Source organism: Orcinus orca, chromosome 5 (genome assembly GCF_937001465.1).
Source record: "Orcinus orca chromosome 5, mOrcOrc1.1, whole genome shotgun sequence".
Classification (NCBI taxonomy): domain Eukaryota; kingdom Metazoa; phylum Chordata; class Mammalia; order Artiodactyla; family Delphinidae; genus Orcinus; species Orcinus orca.
Window position 1 is genome coordinate 94728174 of NC_064563.1, and position 12235 is coordinate 94740408.

Genomic DNA, 12235 nt, shown 5'->3' on the forward strand with positions numbered 1-12235 from the left:
CCCCTCTAGGAACTACAGTGTTGCCCCTAATGAGTGCTGAGATCCACCCAAGTCACACTGATAATTTAAAAAGCTTCCTTGATATACACAGAGGAGAATCTGATAATCTTGAAAACACAGCATTTTTCTAAATTTAACGAAACCAATAAAAATTATATTGCCGGAGTATTACAGGGAGTTTTATTTTCATTTGATTCACACTGCCAGTAAAGAATAGAGTCTCCCTATTAGGTGAATGGAAGGATTTCACTACCCCAGAGTCCAACCTGTTGCAGACAGACAGGGAACAGAAGAATTAGGCTCAGCCAGCAGTTTCTGCTCAAGAGAAGCTCAACATTCCCAATCTGAATTCTGGAGAGCAGGAGGTCGAAGACCATGTATAACACTTTCAAAAGAGCTACACACTTATGGGCAAATGTATAGGCTGAGATGCCAAAGGACAAAGGCTGAAGAGACTTAGGAAGGAAAGAAGAGAGAGAGAAGTAAGGCAGGAACCAAGATAATCTTGGAAAGCAACCTGAAATTCCAACTCGCTGCTTCAACTGTAAACCCAGTTACATTATCTAAAGGGAGCTGCAGACGCTAAGAAGAGGCTTCAGTTAGATTCTGACCACACTGCAGGAAAGTACAGCACACATCTAACCTTTGCTGGTTTTAGTCGGTTCTGAGGACATATTTCCAGTCTTCTTCTTTTTTCTTGGGACAGGTACACATTTCCGGTCAAATGTAACAGGACTATACTGAGGGAGGCTGTTGAATTTCTTTTCAAATTCTTCATCCAGCTTTGCTGAGCTAATAAAAGAGGGGAGGGGATAGAATCAATCAGCACATGATGTAAATATTTAAACAGAAAATGATCTAAGATATATTTAAAGATATTCCATTTGAAAATGGGGTCCCTAAGAATTAGGGCATTATTAATAAATTCTGTGCAAGGACAAAAAACATCTTTTCAGAAATGCTTGAGATTTACCAACATAATTTTCTTCATAAACTCATACAACAGGTTATTACCTTAGAAAAGTAGAAACATATAAAAATAGCAGAATATTTTTTAAAGTGGAGAATTTGCTGTTCTTTCCATTGGCGTGGGAATTTTTCATTAAGTTCAATACAAAGCATATTCCATCCAGACAAGTTTCTCATTCTAAAGATTCTCGTGTGTGTGTTTGTGTGTGTGTGTGTATGCAAGCTTACTGACAGTATGGTATATTGGTAATTTTGTAAGCTTAATTTAAAAAAATTATTGACTAGTACATGATTAAAATATACACACACAAAGAAAATGCAAACAAATATTCTGAATATTAGAAAAAAATTCTGGGCAGTTGACCAGGATGAGGACAAGACACTCAATGAAAAAAGTAAAGCCAATTTTCAAAGAACACAACTGGCAGAGAGGCAACATTGCCTTAACGCAAACCACAAATGACTTCATAAATGCCACCAGCAAGCCACCAGCAAAGTTGGGAAATCCTTGGGTTGCTTTTGACTGTCTCTAAGTCCCCCTCACAGCAATGGCAGTATGCCTGCTGGATCCTAGGCTAGCTGCTGGCTTTCATTTATAGTGAGACTTATTAGCTAAGATGCAACCCAAACAGATGGGAGAAGCTGCAGAACTGCTGTGCTTGGTAGATGGAAAATGGAAAGCGTACTGAGAAGAGAGCAGCTTTGAGTACCAACTTACAAGAAGTTAACGTGTTAGGCTGCTACCTGAGGGATGTCCTTGAGGTGTGTCCACTTAAGACTATTCTTAGTTTTGGAGAAATGTACAGGAATTGGGAGCAGAGATAAGACAGTCAGATGACCATCAGAATGGCCAACTGAAAAAGGCCACTACTAAGTTCTAACAAAGCAGTGAAGGGTGGTGGGTGGGAGTGATGTTCCTCCCTTAATCAAACTGTCTTTTCTCATTTCAGTTAATAAATATTTATACTAATGGAAAATCAGATACTATCTGATACTAATCAGATGCGGTCAGAAAGCTATCTATAAGTCGTAAATTTTTCAGATACTCTGGATAACCAAAAGAAAAATACGAAAATGCAAGCTGTAACTCCTTAGGTCCTTTCTTTTTTCAACTAGAATAATTACCTATGTTTTTCGTGGAGAAGTCTATTAAAAGTAGAACTGCCAATACTGAGTGAATTTTCTTTGGCTATAGTTAACTAAACAGGGAGCACACTTTCTGCAATAAAAAGGTTTAAAATGCTCATTTAGAAATCTCAGAGAAGACTGACAGGATCTGGCATTTTTCACTGCTCATGAACTATGTTGGCATGTTCCAAACAAAGCAAACCCAGATAGTCTGATTCTGATAGGCCAATTTGTATAGAAGGGAGAAGAGGAAAGATCAGAGTTTTATCACCGATTTAGCCTGCAGAAAACCACACTCCCAGTTAAATACATGTGGCTTCCTTAGAAATGATTAAAACAAAAAAAAATACCCCACATCCCAATCTCTTTTCAGGAACAGATTTTCAAAAGATTGTTTCACTTTTCTTCTTCCTCAAAGAAGACTGGTAAAAATCTCTCTCTCATAGCTTCAGCAGTTTTGAATGGAAGCACCAGAGAACTTTCTGCTGGGGAGCCTTCATGCCTGCTTAATTCCCCTGGCCTTCATATTGTTTGCAACAAGACCTGCTTCCTTCTCAGTTTGCGGACCCACAGGGCACTGGTAGTTCCAGGAGATATAGAGCACTGGTCCTGATGCTCAATTGTCACTTTTTAAGAAAATCATGCAAATACTTTTGTATTTGACAATGACAAATGTGAGGATTTTCATGTCATTCTTTAAGCATAATGTCAGCAAAACTAATTTGAACTACTTTGGACTTTTAAAAACGTTAGAAACAAAATATATAAAATTATAAATATATCATCTTGATATATATAATATTGAGGAATCATCATCACAAGAAATAATTTCCACCCTCCCACTGTATGATGAGGGCCTTAAGATTAACCAGACCTTAAAGCACTGTAACGTCCAGTTGAAAAAGTACACTATCCCACAAAAAGAAATGCAAATATTTATGGATAAACCAAGTATAATACTCCCAAATGCATAAAATTTGCATGCCTCTAACATACTTATGAAAAAATATGGAAAATATATTAAAATGTACTTATTTCTAGTCAATGTATTCTTTTCAAATTGGGCTAATGAGAAATCTCAAAGAAATTTTAAAGCAGTACAACTGAATATACAGATGATTTCTTCACCAATATAAAGTACTGAATCTCCTAACAAAATGCTTTCTGTTAAGATTGGTATTAGGAGTCTGTTTTATATAATAAAAAAGGAAATAATTCTTTTTTTTTTTTTTAGCGTTTTATTGATTAATTTATTTTTGCTGTGTTGGGTCTTCGTTTCTGTGCAAGGGCTATCTCTTGTTGTGGCAAGCGGGGGCCACTCTTCATCGCGGTGCGCGGGCCTCTCACTATCATGGCTTCTCTTGTTGCAGAGCACAGGCTCCAGAAGCGCAGGCTCAGTAGTTGTGGCTCACGGGCCTAGCTGCTCCGCGGCATGTGGGATCCTCCCAGACCAGGGCTCGAACCCATGTCCCCTGCATTAGCAGGGAGATTCTCAACCACTGCGCCACCAGGGAAGCCCTTTTTTTAATTTTTTTTTAATTTTTATTTATTTTTGTGGTACGCGGGCCTCTCACTGTTGTGGCCTCTCCCGTTGCGGAGCACAGGCTCCGGACGTGCAGGGTCAGTGGCCATGGCTCACGGGCCCAGCCGCTCCGCAGCATGTGGGATCTTCCCAAACCGGGGCACGAACCTGTGTCCCCTGCATTGGCAGGTGGACTTTCAACCACTGCGCCACCAGGGAAGCCCATAAAAAATGAAATAATTCTTAATGATTTTACCTTGATGTATGCTCTTTCTTGATACTGCATTTTAATACATAATTAATTGCTGAATATTCTCTGTATCAAGAGAATACTTAATCTAATATTTTAATCTCAGAGCATTAGAACATAGCTTACACAAAACAAAGTCAGAGGTAGAAACATAATTTTATCTACATTTTCAGCTGTCATTATTTTATAAACATGTACATAACCTTCAGAAATATTAAATGAAGTACATACAGTATGTAAAATGAGCAAAGTATAAACATACTTATATAATATCCATCATAAATTTCAGATGAGAAATGCATCCTGGAGATGTATTGTAAATGTAAAAACATATATAATGTAACGCCACTAATACAAGATGGACCTCCATTCAAACTCAGGCCTAAGTCTAAAATCTACACATTTTGTACTATACTTAAAACATGAATGACACTATCACTCACACAACCATGCTAACAGCAGGAATCATGCGATACACTTGATTTGTGTTCCTTCATGTGCTTACTAAGACGGCAGGAGGTGCTGACTGGATACTCCAAGAACAAGCAGTTAGTGATCTGTTTACCTTGAAAATACCACCACATTTGGGGTCTGTGCTGTGTGTCTGACTGGGCTCACAGACACTTACCCAAGGAGAGAGTCTTCCTTTGGCTTTGTCTTCTTGAACTTCTTGCTTCCACTGGTCCCACTCTGGTTAAATGTCCAGCTTTCTTCATTCCAACACCCTTCGTGATCAGAGGAGTTTCCTTTTCCTGAGCTTCGTTTCCCTAAGGAAATTCAAAAGAAAGAGTGTGCTTGGTATATTGGGATGGAAGGGAAATCATCTTAGTTGCTTCACAAGTGATCTCTTGACCCCTTAGGTATCATTTGCATGATGCCATTTGTAACTATTTCAGATTCCTCAGAGTGATTCCTGATGGACCACCTTTAATAACAGAACATGCAAAAAAGTAACTTACAGACTCTGAGATCCACAATCTCATCATAACAGGTGCTACATGACTCATGAGACAGACTAACTATCAATACTACTAATTTTTCCATTAGGTAATCAGCCTGAGGTGTGGGAGCCCTTTTCTGGTATGCACTATTAATTCTAATTTCCCCAAGACTTACTGGAATGACATCCCTGGAGAACTATGTACTCTCAAGGATCTTCATTCAGGACTTGTTAGACCTATTTTCACACATCTCTATAGTTGGAATTTAGCTTGGCAACAGGTAGTCCCCTAGCCAGATACTATATTTTAAAATAGATGAATTTATATGAAACACTCTATGGAATAAAGGTATATATATTAACTGGTTTCTGGATACTGTTATGTTTTAAAGAGCTCTTCACTTCAACTACAGTTTTGATTACCTAGTGGGGAGGGCCAGATAAGTTATTTGCTTCTAGAGTCTACAGGTCAAAATTCTGCCAAACATATCTGCTTGTTTCAGAAAATTATTTCCATCAATTTTAAAAACCAGACTTAAGAGCTCTACACATGCAATACTGATCCTTCAAAACAAAAAGCCAGCCAACACCAGTAAAAAAAAAGGTTGGAGTAACTTTGAACACTTATATTCTGAGAACCATGTACAAAGTGAATAGAAACTCCCCTTAATGGTGCTAAAAACATATAGGTAAAATGACAAATGTATATAATCTAAAAACTGTAAAGAATTGTACAAATGTAAAATATTATTCTGATACTATACTGTTCTTTACTGTGGTTCTTCTCAATACGTTTAAAGGAGAAATTCTGCTAGGTTTCCATGTTCTTTTCAGATTTAGGGAAGTCACTCACCTCTGTCAACATTAGCTCGCAGAGAGGTGAGCATACCCTCAGACACCAGGGTTTTATAAAGAGCACCTTTGCAAGACCTCTCGGATTTCCGGGAGCCACAAGTCTCTATTTTTCTGTGACAGTCACTGTCCTCAGGCTTGGCCTGTCCCGATAGGCTGGGTGGTAATGCATCCTCCGTAGGGGTCAATGGTTCTGCTTTTATACCCTCTGGCACCTCACCAGAAATGTTCTTGCTGGCAGAAATACTGATAAAATCTTGAGGTCTTGACTCTTTGGTGGTGTCTGAGGATTTCTCCTTTGACATTTTCTTCTCTCTTGATTTCACTTTCTTCTTTGGTGGCTTGGCATCCAAAATGCTTCCCTTGCCACTTGAGGACGTGCGGACCTTCTTGCGAGGGGTTTCTCCAAGCTTCTCGATGCCCCAGTCTCCCTTTGCAACAGCTTCAATGGTGTACATGACACTCTCGATATCAGATTCCGAGGACTGCCTCTTTTTGCAAGTCTTCTTGGGTGTGGATTTATCATTTCCATGTCGATCCATTTTGTTTTTCTTCTTTTTCTTTTTTAGCTTTTCTGGTTTGCTTAATGCTGTGGGATCCTCAATGATCATAATTCCATGAGGATGGCACATGTGATCCTTTCTACTGGGAACATCGCTTATTATGATCTTGCTACTGGCAGAGTAAGAAAAATCAGGGAAGTGACTACACTTTTGATCTTCCTCTAATTCTTCCTTTTTAATTTCTTTGGGAGCTTCCATTTTTATACCCATTATATCATCCATTCGCAGCTCCTCAAAATTTCTTAATTCCTTAGAATCTCTTACATTTTCCTTAGCTGATTTTTCAAATTCTGCTTCTTTCTGTAACCTGGCTTCATCTATTTTCTCCATTTTTATTTCTCTTTCTTCCTTGCCCTTCTCCAATTCTTTGATTCTTCCGCCATCTGATTCTTTTGCTTTTATCAGCTTTGATTCTTCCATTTTCACCCCCTCTGATGCCAGGCACATCTAAACAGTTAAACATGAGAGAACAAACAAAATACATTATTCTATACTTGAAACTAGCTTAGACTTTTAAATTACATCCTTTTAAAAAATAATCAAAACAAACTTCAAACTTTACAAGTCCACTTCTGCCAAAGTAACTTAAATTATTCAAATTAATAAAAGGCTTTGTAATATATTCATTCAACTCTAGAGGAGTATATACTCAAATTCTCACTTTCCAGCTTCTCATGAAGGTTTCCTCTGAAAACAAGATTTGGTAAAAGAAGGATGGGATCTAGAATTGAAAGACCTGAGTTTGAGTCTTAATTTTGCTACTTGCTAACTCTGCACCTAGGATGAGTCATTTCAGTCCTCATTCCTCTGTTGTCTTTGTAAAATAAAACTGATAATAGTTGTCTCAGAGGATCCTGTGAGGTCTAAGTGAGATGATGCACATATGGCAGTACTTAGTAAATCATCCCCAAACTCTATTCAGATATTTACCTTTTCTTTTTCCTTGGGGAAATGAGAGAAATAGCAACAATTTCTATCTACCTGCTTAAAATTAGAAATGATAAGATGATTCACTAAAGAACTACAGAAGGTTTTGGTTAATGAACAAAACATTATGGGTCCACAAATGCCAAAAGATAACCTGAAAGATCACAAAAGCTCTGAAAAAGAAGTGGGGGGTGGTTGTTTTTTTTTAAAATCCATTTGATGGCAAACTTGATCTGATCCAAACTTACCTGGCTGCAAATTCTGACCAGAACTTTTATCTGACTTAATGTGACTATTCATTTTTTTGCTATTAAATCTCCATGAATTTGAATATATATTAGGGGAATTAATGGCACACTGTAAGATACACACACTGCATCATTTTCCCTAAAATCTGAAAAATTTTGAGCCCCAAAACACATCTGCGAGCAATTCGGTTAAGTTTTTAAACTCCCCAAATTTCACATATAGGACATTAAAGGAGAAACTCGCCATCTTCCTCTCCAGCAACTATGTACCTTGAAACTGCAATCTAAAAGCTATTTTCTAAAAGAGGAAATTACAGCTCATTGTAAAATTCATTTTCAGTACCTGGCTTTTCATTCATAAACACTCCCCGTAAGGCTCCCCGGTGCTAGGCTCAGTGGGGGACACTAAAGGTGCAAAGATCAATAAGGTCTGTCCCATGATTCCTGACAGCTTCCACCCCAGCCCCCCAGCCCCTCGGAGGGATTCATCACGAGTCACTACAAGGCTGATGAAGCCAACGGCAGCAGAGGAATTCTTAACCATTACTCATTTTATCTACTCTGCACTGTCAATTTAGAGGAAAAAAGATTATTAGGGCTTGCTGAACCCCCCAAATCAAGTACATGAGTAGGAAACTGATCTGTTTTAAAAGAAAAATCACCATATTATGGAATGGCAAGTTGTCAGAGATTGTTAACAGCTATAAAATTCATTTTTTAAATGGATAATACATTGAATTAAACATCAGATACTATTTTACCTCATTTTTTCCCTTAGTACTTTCAGTATATCTCAAATCCTTCCGTGAGAATTATGTTATGATTAGTAAGTCTCGCAAGAAGCTGGAGAAGGGGCGGGAGGAGGCAGACAGTGCAAGGTTTTTTTAAAAAAATGTACATGACAAGAGTACCCAGCCCTTCAGGATCTTTCACAGGGAAGATGTGTAATATCATGAATTCACAACAGAGCTGCCTTTTTCAGGAAATCATGTAAGTTAACTTTTAGACCTCAGCAAGTAGTTATGAAGACTGAGAACTTCCCTTTATTAAACCTAACTAGAAAGAAGATCAAAGCAAAACGTTAAATTAATTCTGAAACACTGGGATACATATCATCTTCCCTGCATGCTTTATTCTCAGGGGAGATTTGCTGTTTTTGTATCAATTTTGGAATAATTTTTATTTTCCTTTCTCAATCATCCTAGTCCTTCATGAATCTAACTATCCCATGTGGGGAGAGAGACTATGCTAGAAGAAGGCTAGAAAGGCATCCTCAAGGTGAATTTTATAGTTTTCAATCACTATCACTCTGGTGGCCTTTAATAAGTCACTTTAGGGACCTTTGCCACACAAGCACTGATTTTGCCAACGGTTTGCATTTGCACAGGTTCATCTTAGCAAACCCAATAACACTTTGCAAACTCTATTCTCAGCTTCAATGTATTTCAAAACAATTCTCCTCATCACCCTTGACAGGATTCTACAGCTAGGAATGAAATGGAACAAATGCAGACATTCTCTCTGGGGACATATTCTGGGAAACAGCATAATATTTCTTGGGAAGGTAATTACCCCGAACACTAGTCATGCTTTACTTCCTTGTTTCAGGCTCTTAAAGTTTTTTCATAAATAGAGCATGTTAATTCTAAATTATAAGAAAAACAATTACATGGCTGGAAGTTAAACTATAAAAATAAAACTAATAACTACAATTCTCACTAACCAAACCCCCAAATAAACACAAATCAAATTCTCAGAGTTGGTGTCACTCTAGACTTACCTAATTATCTTATCTAATGTTATCTAATTTAACATTCTTCCTAATGTAGCAACTCATTTTATTATAAAAGTCCTGAGAGTTACACAACTTTCTGCACAAAGACAGTGACCATATTAGAGGGCAATGCTGTTTGAAATTTTTAAAATATTGAGCAAAAATCTATAAATCCTATCAGTCCTGGTTGTTCCCTGAAGTCACTTAAATTAATCCACTCCTTCTCTCATGTGACAGACTTTTAAATCCTAGAAGATAGACTTTATGTTTCTGTGAGTCTCTTTTCCTGGAACAACTGCTCATTATATGTAAAGGCTTCCCAACCTTTCAAAAGTTGGGTCCCTCTTATCCAGATGCAGTATGGTTGTCCTGAAGTGAGAATGGACTTTATTGAAATAAGCTGGGTTTCTGTGCAAGCACCATACTTGCTTGCCTAAGGCCACACAGTGAGCTAGGCAGGTAGCTTATACCTGAACCCATATGAGGATATAAAGGCTGAGAAATCGTAACAGTACATCATCCTCCGCTGGGTTGTTGCCAGGCAAAAGTAAACAAATGTGTGCAAATAAAACTCATAAATGACATAAAGCTTATAAGGGCTGGAAAACAATGATGTTTCAATTTAGCAGTATTTTAGATTAAGTTCCTAGCCTTCCTGTAATACTCTAGATGAAAAGTGGAGCTATTTGTCAGTTGATAAGGACACTAATCTTCTAATGAGAACCAAAGATGAACTTGCCCCACTGTTTTTATTTTTAATTCATTTTTACTGGAGTATAGTTGCTTTACAATGTTGGGTTAGTTTCTGCTGTACAGCAAAGTGAATCAGCTATACATATACATATATCCTCTCTTTTTTGGATTCCTTCCCATTTAAGTCACCCTAGAGCATTGAGTAGAGTTCCCCGTGCTATACAGTAGGTTCTCATTAGTTACCTATTTTATACACACTAGCGTATATATGTCAATCCCAGTCTCCCAATTCATCCCACCTCCCCTCCTCCTTGGTATCCATACATTTGTTCTCTATGTCTGTGTCTCTATTTCTGCTTTGCAAATAAGATCATCTATACCATTTTTCTAGATTCCACATATATGCGTTAATATATGATATCCTACCTGTTTTTAAAAAAACAGGTCAAAACTTCTGGCTTGTATTGGGCTTGTGGTCAATTAAAATCCTGGATTACCCACATACTATACTGGGAAGCTTGGTCTCTCCCATTCTGTATCTTTATACTTTTTGCAAGAGTTTCCATTTTTCCTTACAAAGTATATCTTTTCAAAATTTGAGTTAAATTACCTTCCAGCTTTGTGTTATAGACACATTTGATAAAGTTGCTTTTTACGTCTTTGTCTAAATCTTTGGTAATAAAGTTGAGTAGGTCATGGCCAAGGACAGAGCGTTCTGGCAAACCTCTAGAGCCCTTTCATCAGGTTGATTTGAACATTAATAAGCTCCAGCAATCTAAGAATGTTTAATAATCCAGTCTAAACTCCCCCCATTTTGTTTACAAGGACATCATAAGATGTCTGTCAGAAGTTTTGCTGAAATCTGGGTACAGTATGCCATTAGCATTCTCTTAGCCTATTTTATAAGCATACAAAATAAAAAATGAGGATGGCTTGTGCACCAGTCAGGGTGTAACTACGCAAACAGAAACAACTTAAAGCATATCTAGCGAAGGGAATTTAATGCAGGGAATAAATTAATTACACAGGGATACCAGAACAGGAGGTCGTGAGGTAACCCAGGGATTAGCAACAGCAGGAAGGCACAGTAGGGACAAATGGCGGAAGGAGCGTTACGAAGCCCAGGGGCTAGGTCCCTGGTGGAAGATAGACCTGTGGTGGGCCAATCTGGAGGGAGCTGGATACATGGATGAGATGATGCCTTTGCTTACTCCCACCCCCTCCTCACCCCTTCCTTACACATCCCAGCCTCTCTCTTCCTCCCATCCCCTAATCTTCTGCCAGTGTCTCCCACTGGCTGAACCCAGCTAGAAATCAGGGGACACAGGAACCCAAGAAAGGCAGTCTGCAGCCACCTGGGATATAAGCCAGCATACAGGGTACAGGGATTCTGGGGAAGCACATTAGACAATAACTTTGGGGGGTGGGGGGAGACTTCAATAATTCCCAGTTTTCATCTTCTTTTCTATGAGTTCAAACATGATTAAAAATAATTTTCAAAAGTTTCTAGGAGGGCTTCCCTGGTGGGGCAGTGGTTGAGAGTCCGCCTGCCGATTCAGGGGACCACGGGTTCGTGCCCCGGTCCGGAAAGATCCCACATGCCACGGAGCGGCTGGGCCCGTGAGCCATGGCCGCTGAGCCTGTGCATCCGGAGCCTGTGCTCCGCAACGGGAGAGGCTGCAGCGGTGAGAGGCCCACATACCGCAAAAAAAAAAAAAAAAAAAAAGTGTCTAGGAATTAATAGTCTGTATTTTTCACATGACATAAACAGAGCCCAGGAACAGCTATGGATGTAGTAACTCTTAGAAGATGCCATCACTCTGAGATGTGAACAAATTTTATATTGAGAGGCAGTTTCAAAAGGCAGGGATTCTAGAGAGATTGTCTATGACAACAGACTGACTCTGCCATCAATTAAGCTCCTTTTCTCTAAACCGTTCTGTGCCTGTTTCTCAATCTACAGAATGTGGATGTTAACATAGTACTTGCCTTAGGAATACTGTGAGGTTCAATGAATTGCACATGTATAGTACTTAAAATAGTGTCTAGCACAGAGCAAGAATAATGTATTGTGACAACCATCCCTTTGGGGCTTAATGTCATGTAGGATAAATGCTGGCTATTATTATTAGTAGTAATATTCGTACTGTCTCATTAACAGCACATCATAGCCCTGGTAGACTAACTGCTTTGCTCCAGTTTTTCATTCTAGGGTTGAATGATTCTATATCCGCGGGGAAAACCATATACAACAAAATTAGATTCAGAAAGATCTTAAATCAATTATCTTTCAAGAAGCAACTCTTATTAAAGATATAATCAAGCTCAGTTCTACTTTTGGGTACAAGCATTATCTACCCACATCTACT

General features: G+C 38.5%; 1 protein-coding gene across 19 annotated transcripts in view; it reads right to left on the reverse strand.

The window, feature by feature from the left end:
- The window catches only part of BBX (BBX high mobility group box domain containing), a 280623-nt gene that overhangs the window by 27051 nt on the left and 241337 nt on the right, over positions 1 to 12235 (reverse strand). For all 19 annotated transcript variants that reach the window (XM_033432231.2, XM_004272082.3, XM_033432229.2 and 16 more), the window contains 3 exons: positions 5663 to 6671; positions 4498 to 4636; positions 644 to 792 (listed from right to left, as the gene is read on the reverse strand). In XM_033432231.2, coding sequence (XP_033288122.1) covers positions 644 to 792; positions 4498 to 4636; positions 5663 to 6671 — 1297 coding nt within the window. The remainder of the gene's footprint in view (positions 1 to 643; positions 793 to 4497; positions 4637 to 5662; positions 6672 to 12235) is intronic.